The sequence below is a fragment of the Salvelinus sp. IW2-2015 genome, linkage group LG4q.2, assembly GCF_002910315.2.
Source record: "Salvelinus sp. IW2-2015 linkage group LG4q.2, ASM291031v2, whole genome shotgun sequence".
NCBI lineage: Eukaryota > Metazoa > Chordata > Actinopteri > Salmoniformes > Salmonidae > Salvelinus > Salvelinus sp. IW2-2015.
Genome location: NC_036843.1, coordinates 10,626,154 through 10,639,886, shown reverse-complemented (window position 1 = coordinate 10,639,886; position 13,733 = coordinate 10,626,154). Strand labels below are relative to the sequence as shown.

The following is a 13,733-nucleotide window of genomic DNA, read 5'->3' as shown; positions in this document are numbered from 1 at the left end:
TACCATCATCTTTGAAATGCAAGAGAAAAGCCATAATGTATTATTCCATCCCAGCTGCAATTTAGATTTTGGCCACTAGATGGCAGCAGTGTATGTGCAAAGTTTTAGATTGATCCAGTGAACCATTGCATTTCGGTTCAAAGTTTTGTTCCAAGACTACCCAAATGTGTCTAATTTGTTTATTAATAACTTTTCATGTTCAAAACTGTGCACTCTCCTCAAACAATAGCATGGTATTCTTTCACTGTAATAGCTACTGTAAATTGGACTATGCAGTTAGATTAACAAGAATTTAAGCTTTCTGCCAATATCAGATATGTCTATGTCCTGGGAAATTTTCTTGTTACTTACTTACTCATGCTAATTGCATTAGCCTACGTTAGCTCAACCGTCCTTTGGACGGGACACCGATCCCGAAGATTAAGTTACAAGGCAATACTAACATTAACAAAGCATACTTATAGGCATATTCTGTAGATCCTAAGGTTTACTTACAAGACAAAGTATGGACAACGACATGCCTATTAGACCAGAGAACTAGAAGTCTTGGAAATAAGAATTGATCGTACAACTTCCTCCATGGACAGGATACAAGATACGAGAGAGAACAACAGACCTTCATATCTGAAGGTGTAAAACCAATTACCATTGACCAATCAAACGATACCAAGTTTACAGTAACCTAATCACCCACGCCCAATCTCCACAAGGTGTCACAGCATCTAAAGGCCTGTGTGCGTGATTAGACCAATGTAAATAAGATAGAATCGCTGAGAGGACAACAAAACACCTTTGCATAGAGTAACTTCCCTTTGCAACCTCTCCCTCAACGTGAGCAAGACAAAGGAGATGATCATAGACTACAGGTAAAGGAGGGTCGAACACGCCCCCATTCTCATCGACGGGGCTGTGGTGGAGCGGGTCGAGAGTTTCAAGTTCCTTGGTGTTCACATCACCAACAAACGATCATGGTCCAAACACACCAAGACAGTCGTGAAGAGGGCACGACAACACCTTTTCCCCTCAGGAGACTGAAAAGATTTGGCATGGGTCCCCAGATCCTCAAAATGTTCTACAGCTGCACCATCAAGAACATCCTGACCGGTTGCATCACCGCCTGGTATGGCAACTGCTCGGCATCCAACCGCAAGGCGCTACAGAAGGTAGTGCATACGGCCCAGTACATCACTGGGGCCAAGCTTCCTGCCATCCAGGACCTATATACTAGGCAGTGTCAGAGGAAGGCCCCCAAAAAATTGGCAAAGACCCCAGTCACCCAAGTCATAGACTGTTCTCTCTGCTACCGCATGGCAAGCGGTACCGGAGCACCAAGTCGAGGTCCAAAAGGCTCCTTAACAGCTTCTACCCCCCAAGCCATAAGACTGCTGAACAATTAATCAAATGGCCACCTGGACTATTTACATTGAACCCCCCCTTTGTTTTTACACTGCTGCTACTCACTGTTTCTTATCTATGCATAGTCACTTCACCCCTACCTACATATACAAATTGCCTCGACTAACCTGTACCCGCGCACATTGACTCAGTACCGGTACCCCCTGTATATAGCCTCATTATTGTTTTTTTATTGTGCTATTTTTTAAAATATTTTTTTAACTTTAGTTTATTTAGTAAATATTTTCTTAACTCTGTTTTCTTAAAACTGCATTGTTGGTTAAGGGCTTGTAAGTAAGAAATTCACGGTAAGATCTACACCTGTTGTATTCGGCGCATATGACAAATATAATTTAATTTGATATTTGAATTTAAAGTTCACCTTGTACAGATACAATTTTCCACAGAGATACAAGTTACCATCAGAGTTCAACTCAGAGGACAATAATCAACAATAACACTAATATATATATATATATATATATATATATATATATAATATATATATATATATATATAAAAAAAAAAAAACATCAATTACCAATACATGAATGGTAAACACAAAAATAGAAAAACACAATCATATGAAATGTCATGGAAATACTTCTTAAAAATATCTCTTCGACACCGGAGCTTGTAAATTCAATATAGACTTTATTACAAAGTAACAAGCCGAGCTGGTCCACGGAGCAACTGCTGGTCCCAGACTCAGAGATCACTTTATATACAGTTTTAGTTTGACACAACATACATAGTCACTCCTCTTTATGTATAAGATCCACATATTTTGCTATTCTGCAACTTTTTGTTTCCTAATCTTACTTCTTGTCACGCCCTGACCTTAGAGAGCCTTTTTATTTCTCTATTTTGTTAGGTCAGGGTGTGATTTGGGTGGGCATTCTAGTTTTTATATTTCTTTGTTGGCCGGGTATGGTTCCCAATCAGAGGCAGCTGTCTATCGTTGTCTCTGATTGGGGATCATACTTAGGCAGCCTTTTTTCCACCTTTAGTTTGTGGGATCTTGTTTTTGTGTAGTGCCTGTGAGCACTCCAGTCATTATGTCTTGTTTCCTGTTTATTGTTTTTGTTGGTGAGTTTCATTTAAATAAACATGTGGAACTCTATGCACGCTGCGCCTTGGTCCGCTCATTAAAACGAACGTGACACTTCTAGTCTGTCTAGGACCATCTTTACATGGTTTCTCTTCCCCTTCTTGGCACATACTTCAGGGCATAGATTATATTGGTGGCGTAACCATAGCAATGACACAAAAAATAATACAGACATTCATAGTGCAGGTGCATGTCCAAGGACACCCACAGGACTAGGCAAAGGCCTCCCTCAAGCCCACAATGGCCCAGTCACACACACACAATGGCCTCCCCCCAAGCCCACACTGACTGTGCTCACCACTCCGAGACGCACAACACATGCACCGGAAAATCCCCCATAGAAACAAACCCATTCTTCAGTAAAAAGGCCATCTAACATCCGCCTGAATTGCCCTAGAAGAATCTACTCCACCAACTTGAAAGAGTTTGAGATCATTCCACGAGGCACAAAAAAAATAAAAGCAAATTTACCTAACTCGGTGGAGATTGAAGGCATCTCCAGGGTTAGCCATCCCTGAGTTTGGGTCTGGTAACTTACACATCTGAAGGTTAACAATGAGGTACGGTATGGCGGAAGTTTATGCAAGTGGGCTTATAGACAAATAATGCAATGCATCGATCTATGAGACTTCATGGAGGGCCAACCTACTTTCTGATATAAAATGCAATGATGTGTACTGATCCCATCGCCCATAATAAAGCGCAATGCGTTGTGATAAACTGCATCCAATGGCTTCAATACAGAGGCAACTGCATTCAAATAGACCAGTGGTCCCCAACCCTTTCTGAGTCAAGATCACTTTCGCATTCAAAAAGCAAGCAAGCCGGGATCTACCGCTACAAAAAAAAAAAAATCATGACTTAAAAACATTAACCTAATAAAGAACAGTTCTGTAGGAATGATGTTTGCGCAGTAGGCCTAATACATTATCACAGCATATTGGCTATTTGACTGGCCTGCCAATATTGTTATTCTCAGCCCATATTAGCTTTGACAACAAAATAGATCAGTTGGTGTAGCACTTACAAGGCACAGCTGAGCATAAATTGAAATAATTAGCTTTTTTTATTTGATTGGACTGATGGTACCTGCATATGATGGTAATGGTGTTTTCAAGACAACTGGAAACTCGGCAAAAACGAGTTCAAATCATGACGTCATTGAACTTCAGTTCGGAAAGTCGGAGCTCTAGAAATATGCCCGAGTTTCCGAGTTGGATGACCGTTCAAAACAATTTTCCCCAGTCTGATGTCGTTTTTTTCTGAGTTCCCAGTTGTCTTGAACGCATTTAACTCCGAATTTTTGAGTTCCCAGTTGTTTTGAACACGGCATTAGTCTCAGCGGAGGAAGGGACAGAGCAGCACAGGGTCCGCCTCTCACGGTCCCTGCTCTCTCATTTCTTTCCTCCGATGAGACTGACCAGAGAGAGGACAGTCTTCCACCTGATGGCGAAACTCGAGTCGCACCGCATCTGCCTCAGGCACAAATTCATGTTGTTCCTATGATCAGAAAACATGAAATAGGCATACTCTTCGATATTAAAATAGACACGACCAGTTGCTAATAATAATACGAATGCTTGGCTACTCATTAATTGCAGCTGCAGCGCGAATGGAAGTAGAGAGAAGCGCATTCTGTATTTTGTAATAGCGTTGAATAAAAACAGTGTTGACAATATTGAATAAAACGTAAACATGAACTCACTCATAAAAACAGCAGTTATTTTCTATATTATCAATATAATATAATATACATGATCTATATCTGTATTATTGTGACTGGTCATGGTTTTAAAAGTCATGAAATCTCACCTAGGTTAGTACCAAACATTGCTGTAGCCACCGTCGTGGAAGCTGTAAATAGGCACAGTGATTTGAGCTATCCAATTGGCCAGCACACTATACATTTACATTTAAGTCATTTAGCAGACGCTCTTATCCAGAGCGACTTACAAATTGGAAAGTTCATACATATTCATCCTGGTCCCCCCGTGGGGAATGAACCCACAACTCTGGCGTTGCAAGCGCCATGCTCTACCAACTGAGCCACACGGGACCGAGCCACACGGGACTATAGTCAATAACCGGAATGAATGTTGAGTGAATGATTGATTACTGCGGTTGACTGATGTCACGAAAATTATGCATGCGTATCGATGTGGCTGGAAGTCTTGCAGTGTTATGATTCTGAACGGCCAAATAGCTAGTAACAATGACAAGAAGCTGCCATGTGGGGAATTGTAGTTGGCTCGTTTCAGCTCATTGTATCTTGTTATGGATACCATGTCTTGTTTTGAGGAGTTTTGACTGATGTCATGTCTATGCTAATATGTCCAAAAATGTGCTAGCTAGCTAACCAACAACTGTAATGATGTATTTCAAATCAATGTGTTATTTGACACATGCTTTGTAAACAACAGGTGTAAACTAACAGTGAAATGCTTTCTTACTGGCCCTTCCCAACAAGGCAACAAGTCAAAAAGGTTAGTGCAAACTGGGGTCAATGAGGATAGTCCGGGCAGACCGTCCGATAGAAAATACTTATACTGTAGTTACTGTAAACTAGAGGACAGAAAACACTTATACTGTAGTTACTTTAGACTAGAAGTTACAGAAAACACTTATACTGTAGTTACTGCAGACAGAAAAACACTTATACTGTAGTTACTTTAGACTAGAGTACAGAAAACACTTATACTGTAGTTACTGCAGACAGAAAAACACTTATACTGTAGTTACTTTAGACTAGAGTACAGAAAACACTTATACTGTAGTTACTGCAGACAGAAAACACTTATACTGTAGTTACTTGTAGACTAGAGGACAGAAAACACTTATACTGTAGTTACTGCAGACAAGAAACAACTTATACTGTAGTTACTGCAGACAGAAAACACTTATACTGTAGTTACTGCAGACAGAAAACACTTATACTGTAGTTACTTTACTAGAGTACAGAAACACATACTATAGTTACTGCAGACAGAAAACACTTATACTGTAGTTACTGTAGACAGAAAACACTTATACTGTAGTTACTTTAGACTAGAGTACAGAAACACATACTGTAGTTACTGTAGACTAGGGAACAGAAAACACTTATACCGTAGTTACTGTAGACAGAAAACAAATATATTGTAGTTACTTTAAGCTAGAGTACAGAAAACACATACTGTAGTTACTTTAGACTAGAGTACGAAAAACACTTATACTGTAGTTACTGCAGACAGAAAACACTTATACTGTAGTTACTGCAGACAGAAAACACTTATACTGTAGTTACTGCAGACAGAAACACTTATACTGTAGTTACTGCAGAAGAAACACTTATACTGTAGTTAGTAGACTAGAGTACAGAAAACACTTATACTGTAGTTACTGCAGACAGAAACACTTATACGTAGTATTACTGCAGACAGAAAACACTTATACTGTGTTACTTTAGACTAGAGTACAGAAAACACTTATACTGTAGTTACTGCAGACAGAAAACACTTATACTGTAGTCTATTATTCATTTATTTAACCATTATGTAACTAGGAAAGTCAGTTAACTTTTACTTGGTACTCATCCCGGATCCGGGAGCACCCCCCACAGTAAAAAAGCTGACTAGCAATAGCCTAGCATAGCGTCACAAGATAATACTAGCATCTAAATATCATTAAATTACAAGTCCAAGACACCAGATGAAAGATACAGATCTTGTGAATCCAGCCATCATTTCTGATTTTTTAAATGTTTTACAGGGAAGACACAATATGTAAATCTATTAGCAAACCACGTTAGCAAAAGACACCACTTTTTTTACTCCACCAGTTTTTACTCCATCAGTAGCTATCACTAATTCGACTAAATAAAGATATATATAGCCACTAACCAAGAAACAACTTCATAAGATGACAGTCTGATAACATATTTATGGTATAGCATATGTTTGTTTTTTTTAAATGTGCATATTTCAGGTATAAATCACAGTTCTACATTGCAGCTGCAATCTGAAATAGCGTTGGAAGCAGCCGGAATAATTACAGAGACCGACGTCAATTACATTTCTGAAAAATACACAGCATACAGCAATCGAAAGACACAGATCTTGTGAATCCAGACAATATTTCAGATTTTCTAAGTGTTTTACAGCGAAAACACAATATATCGTTATATTAGCATAACCATGAGCTAACATCACCCCAGCATTGAATCAATGCAAAAGGGGCGATAACGTTATCGCCACCAAAATATATTAATTCTTTCACTAACCTTCTCAGAATTCTTCAGATGACAGTCCTGTAACATCATATTACACAATGCATATAGAGTTTGTTCGAAAATGTGCATATTTAGCATCACAAATCGTGGTTATGCAATGTAATCTGTCAAAACATGGCATGCATTCTGGCTGGCGCCATCTTGGAAAGGCACCTATGTTTACGATTATTTATCGATTAGATTGACTAAAAAAAATACAGGTTGGACAGCTAATGAAAGATGCATTGGTTATTAATGCAACCGCTGATTTAGATTTTTTAAATTAACGTTACAAGACATACATTGTGAGTTACAGCCAGACTAGTGCCGCAAAAAATGGCCGACAACTGCGTTTACATTTTTCCACATAATATCGGAATAAAATCATAAATAACTCTTACTTTTGGACGAGCTTCCATCAGTATCTTGGGCAATGTGTCCTTTGTCCAAAAGAATCGTTGCTTTGTTGTAAAACGACTCTTCAACTTCGGAACTAGCAGCTAACGATAGCTACACGGCACACACATGTCCAAATCCTCAAACGCATACATAAGGAAATTCCGAAAAATAGCAATATACTCGCATAAACTGATATAAATCGGTTTCAAATAACTTCGTTATGATGTTTCTAACACCTATATCGAATTAAATCACAGACGGATAGATCTTTGGTCAATAACGAGAGCTTTTGAGCATGCCATTKTGATGTCCTCCCTTGCGTCCTGGCGAGCGTCCAAAAGAAGGGACATCTCACTCCATTGCGTTTTATAAACTCTGAGAAACACGTAGAGACGCCATTCCACTTCTCATTGGTTACTGACATCCAGGGGAAGGCGGGTGCAGTTCATTTCGATCCATAGGGCAGACACAGAGCTTAAAACTGATCCGAGATCAGAGACTATTTTTCAGAGCTTCGCATGTCCTGTCAGGATTTTCGCTGTAGAAAGAGTTCTGGTTCACCCACAGACYTAATTCAAACGGTTTTAGAAACTAGAGATTGTTTTCTATCCAATAGTAATAATAATATGCATATTGTACGAGCAAGAATTGAGTATGAGGCAGTTTAATTTGGAGACGATATTTTCCAAAGTGGAAACAGCACCCCCTGTATTGAGAAAAGGTTTTTTAAGAACAAATTATTATTTATAATGACGGCCTACACCGGCCAAACCCGGACGACGCTGGGCCAATTGTGCGCTGTCCTATGGGACTCCCAATCACTGGGGGGTTGAGATATTAAAATTAACTTTCAAAGATACTTTACTTAGGACAGCTAATCAGCCGTACTAGTGATTGTCCGCGAGGTGAGTTCATCGTTTCTACCTCGTGTTGAGATTCAGAGTGCAGACCACTTTAAACGTAACCTGCAGCTCTACGTCTCTCTGGTCTGATGTGTTTTTTTCTTAACCCATCATTTTATACAATTTGTTCAAAATTCAAAAATCTGACCTCAATCAGGGGTGTGACTTGTCACTGTGCAAAGCTTATGTAAAACAATTATCTCTTATAGCTTCAGAAATCACATCCCTCTCTTAACAAAAACACTGTACAACGCATAGGATGGACACTTCATACATGTGGAGAGGGAGAGGGAGAGCTGAATGAATACTTTCCAAGTTACAGTATTTCCTTTATAACATTTTTAATGACATCACAAAATAACAAATAAAATGACATGAGTGTTCTATAGATCGCCTCTGACCATTCCCCACGTTCTCTGTTAGAAATATTGTTCCATTATTCGCTTTTGAACATGTTAGAGTTTCAGCGGGAAAAGGTCTGTCGAAACAATGGACATTCCTTGTGTCCTTGGGTGAACCTTGGAGAGGGAGAGCTGAATGTTCTCTCCTTGATTTACAACAGGGCATGAGTTGTTAACCCCCACCAGTTCTTTCCTCCCCCCCTCTGCGGGTGAGAGGGGCTCTGAGTGAAGTTATTCATTGCAAACCTGATCTGACCTAATTGGATTCTCGTGGACAGTCATGACACTGTAGTGGAGTGGATAGACAAGACAGTACCACAAAGTACAATGCTGGGCACGACTCAGTGAGAATGAACAGGTCCTAGTCAGTTCAATGAAATGGCCTTTCATTCATGTTCCTAACCTGGCCATTAACTAGCTCTCCTCAGTCAGTCAGACAGTCAGAGGGTCAGTCAGACTGGAAGACTGGCAAACCCGAGAACGCCACAGGGCAAGATAACATCAGCAGGGTGATATGAGGAGAGGAATGAATTCATCCAGCACACAAAACACTAACAAATCTAAACATAGTTACAAGACAAACAAACTGAAGAACTGAATAAAGTCTGACTCTGACTGAATAAAACACAGACTGACTCTAAGAAATGAAAGTTAGACTCCATTCACTGTAGAGAGCTTTCTCTGTGGCTGTTTCTTCGTAGAAAATGTAATCACAGCACAGTGAGGAGGGAGATGACTGCACCTCCCACTGCTATTTGAGGTGGCTGCATCTTTTTCACATGACTTCGTGCAACGTGAGCGAGAGCTGCCCGCCAAACAGCTGCAGTTCGGTCTTCTGTGTGTGCTGCTGAAGCACTGCTTCCCCTGAGCCCTACCTCTGAGGTAACCGAAACAGAAATCTGCGCACCACAAGAATGTATTAGCTCACCAAGCTAAAGTCTAAGCATGGAGAGCCAACACAAGTCCTCAGGTCTCTGAGAAGGCCACTCATGGCATGAGCTTCACTGAACTACCTCCACTACACATATGCTTCTGATACAGTACCAGTCAAAAGTTTGGAAACACCTACTAATTCATGGATTTTTTCTTATTTTTTACAATGTAGAATAATAGTGAAATCCTCCAAAATATTAAATAACACATATGGAATCATGTAGTAACCAAAAAATTGTTAAACAAATCTAAATATATTTTATATTTGAGATTCTTCAAAGTAGCCAACCTTCACCTTGACTGCTTTGCACACTCTTGGCTTCATGAGGAATGATTTTGAAACAATCTTGAAGGAGTTCTCACATATGCTGAGCACTTGTTGGCTGCTTTTCCTTCACTCTGCGGTCCAACTCATCCCAAACCATCTCAATTGGGTTGAGGTCAGGTGATTGTGGAGGCCAGGTTATCTGATGCAGCACTCCATCACTCTCCTTCTTGGACAAATAGCCCTTACACAGCCTGGAGGTGTGTTTTGGGTCATTGTCCTGTTGAGAAACGAATGACTGTTCCACGAAGCGCAAACCAGATGGGGTGGCGTATCGCTGCAGAATACTGTGGTAGCCATACTGGTTAAGTGTGCCTAGAATTCTAAATAAATCACAGACAGTGTCACCAGTAAAGCACCCCCACACCATCACACCTCCTCCTCCATGCTTCATGGTGGGAATCACACATGCGGAGATCATCCGTTCACCTACTCTGCGTCTCACGAAGACACGGCGGTTGGAACCAAAAATCTCAAATTTGGACTCTTCAGACCAACGGACAGATTTCCTAATGTCTAATGTCCATTGCTCGTGTTTCTTGGCCCAAAGCAAGTCTCTTCTTATTATTGGTGTCCTTTAGTAGTGGTTTCTTTGCAGCACTTCAACCATGAAGGCCTGATTCACGCAATCTCCTCTGAACAGTTGATGTGTCTATTACTTGAACTCTGTGAAGCATTTATTTGGGCTGCAATCTGAGGTGCAGGTAACTCCAATGAACTCATCCTCTGCAGCAGAGGAAACTTAGTGTCTTACTTTCCTGTGGCGGTCCAGTTTCATCATTGAGCTTGATGGTTTTTGTGACTGCACTTGAAACTTTCAAAGTTCTTGACGTTTTCTGAATTGACTGATCTTCATGTCTTAAAGTAATGATGGACTGTTGTTTCTCTTTGCTTATTTGAGCTGTTCTTGCCATAATATGGACTTTTACCAAATAGGGCTATCTTCTGTATACCACCCCTTTATTTATTTGAACCTTTATTTAACTGGGCAAGTCAGTTAAGAACAAATTCTTATTTACAATGATGGCCTACCCCAGACGACGCTGGGCCATTTTGCGCGCCACCCTATGGGACTCCCAATCATGGCCGGTTGTGATACAGCCTGGAGTCGAACCAGGGTCTGTAGTGACACCTCTAGCACTGAGATGCAGTGCCTTAGACCGCTGCACCACTCGAGAGCCCTACCTTGTCACAACACAACTGATTGGCTCAAACGCATTAAGAAGGAAATAAATTCCACAAATTATCTTTTAACAAGACACACCTGTTAATTGAAATGCATTCCAGGTGACTATCTCACGAAGCTGGTTGAGAGAATGCCAAGTGTGCAAAGCTGTCATCAAAGCAAAGGGTGGCTACTTTGAAGAATCTCAAATATAAAATATACACTATCGTTCAAAAGTTTGGGGTCACTTAGAAATGTCCTTGTTTTTAAAAGAAAAGCAAATTTTTTGTCCATTAAAATAACATTGATCAGAAATACAGATTAGACATTGGTAATGTTGTAAATGACTAAAACTGGCCTTTAGACTAGTTGAGAATCTGGAGCATAGTAAAAAAAAAACTTGAATGTGTGTCCAAACTTTTGACTTGTACTGTATGTCTTGGAGATGGATCGCCTCCTCGCGGCATTTGAACTGAAGCACTTCCCACAGAAGTTAAGGCAATGCAAGGTCTGTCTCTCTTTTGACCAATTAATAATGGATCAACTGAACAGCTGACTAACAATATAAATCCAAGTAATTTCTAGTCTCGGCCAATAACACAGCCACTGAAGCAGTGGACACAGGTCATTCAGTACAATGCATCATTGTATGGCGCATGCTGCTGCAATTTGTCCCCTAGAAGTGAAAGAGGGGTAATCTCCACAGACCAAACATTGATGTGAATGATTGGAACAATCATATAAATGTGGGTCTCTGTGTCAATTCAAGTTTATCTGACCCCCCACCAGAAATATCTCTGTGGGAATCACAGACCACAGCTTTTCAAATATTCCCTGAAGGTCCTGGAATGTTTCAAGTCCATTTATCCAGTTGGGCTCCCGAGTGGCGCAGCGGTCTAAGGCACTGCATCTCGGTGCTAGAGGCGTCACTACAGACCCTGGTTTGATTCCAGGCTGTATCACAACTGGTCGCGATTGGGAGTCCCATGGGGCGGCGCACAATTGGCCCAGCATCATCCGGGTTAGGGTTTTGCCGGGGTAAGCTCTCATTATAAATAAGAATTTGTTCTTAACTGACTTGCCTAGTTAAATAAAGGTTAAATACATTTTAAAAAGATGGGTCACTGCAACCTGGTCTCAGAGCATTTCGTATTATTCTGTATGTAAATCCAGGACACTCCATTTAGTATGATATGTTACATTTCGTATTGTTACATAAGACAGATGGTTATGACAGGTGGATGGGTGTTTGTATAACGTGAAAGTTTCGCAACCCAAAGGTTGTGAGTTCGAATCTCATCACGGACAACATTCGAATTTTAGCTAATTAGCAACTTTTCAACTACTTACTACTTTTTATCTACTTTGCAACTACTTAGCAACTACTTAGCATGTTAGCTAACCCTTCCCCTAACTCTTTTAGCTAACCCTTCACCCTAACATTAAGCTTTTTAGCCAACTCCTAAACTAAACCTAACCCTTAGCCTAGCTAGAATTTGTAACATAGCATACGTTTTGTAAATTCGTAACATATCATATATTTAGCAAATTCGTAACATATTGTACATTTTGCAATATGTATCATATCATACTAAAGGAGTCTTGCAGATTTACGTACAGAATAATACGAAATGCTCTGGGACCAGGTTGGAATCCTGCTCAGAATCCTTTGATAAAATGTCTCTCTCACCTTATCCTCCTGAAAAAAACAACGGTATCAGAGATATGATAAAGCAACTGCATCCTTCAAGACAACTAACACGTTCAAATCATTACTCCCTCCCGAAAGCCTCTACTTTGATTAAAGTCGCTCAATAGGTGCTGAAACGAAATCTACTTTTAATGAAGTGGCTGTCCATCCAGTGGGTGCTGAAAGAGGTTAGTTAGCTCACAAATTAGGACTCAGTCTGATATTTTCATAAACTATACAATTTTCACTCTTTGAAATTGTATAACGTAAGTCACATATTACAACTCATAACCTCGATTCAATAGATACTTAGGCAAAGTATCTCCTCGCCAGAAATATAAACCTGATCATTTTCGTGTGTTTTTTGTTGGCCATGTCGTCCCGTTTTATTTTTAATCTCGGTATATCTGTGAATGAATGAGTTTCTGCAAGTGGGATTACCTGATTATGTCATCGTTGTGTCCCAAGTAAAATTTTTGCTTGTGTTCCCGTGTGTTGTACACTACTCCCACACCGGCGACGAAGTACACTATTTCCTTGGCCGCTGTGTAGTACAGGTTGTTGCGGCACTGATGTCCACGATACCCGTAAACCCACTCTAGTCGCAGGTGACAATTCGGAGCGGTCCTGTCAGCCATGTCCGTATTTCTTTTTTGTCGAGAGTTTTTTATATTTCTTCATTCACCAAGACGGATTTCATTCAATCCCGTATCCCTTAGTTCCACTGGAAATGCATCGTATCCGGTACAAGCGGTAACAGCGGGCATTCGAGTGCCATGTGCATAATAGTCTAACTGAATCTAGTTTTACTTCGAGATTATATGCTTTAATCAAAATGGTTAACTATGCCATCTTTTTCATAGTGAAAACCATATATATACCTCTACTTCAGCCTTAGGCTAGCTGCCCCTCTTGAGAGTCGAGGCAGGTCGAAGCTCTTGTCAAATCCTATAAAGATGGAGTTTTCGCGTTTATTTACAAGCACCGCCCCCAAATGTTATCTACATTGGTGATAGATCAACAATCTGTCCAATCACATCCCCAAATATCTATTTAGCGTTTGAAGGGATGTTCACGGACCAATAGCAATCATTATAATTGGACATGAACGTCCTCCCATAAAGAATGTGCTCTAACCATGGTGTGAAGTCAATGACAGGAAGATT

At 40.2% G+C, this 13,733-nt stretch overlaps 1 protein-coding gene across 2 annotated transcripts in view; it reads right to left on the bottom strand.

Moving 5' to 3' along the window:
• LOC111963291 (echinoderm microtubule-associated protein-like 5) overlaps positions 1–13,509 on the bottom strand; it is a 55,019-nt gene extending 41,510 nt beyond the window's left edge. For both annotated transcript variants that reach the window (XM_070443365.1, XM_070443364.1), the window contains exon 1: positions 13,009–13,509. In XM_070443365.1, coding sequence (XP_070299466.1) covers positions 13,009–13,205 — 197 coding nt within the window. In that variant the 5' untranslated portion in view covers positions 13,206–13,509. The remainder of the gene's footprint in view (positions 1–13,008) is intronic.
• Between the last annotated feature and the right edge of the window lie 224 nt (positions 13,510–13,733).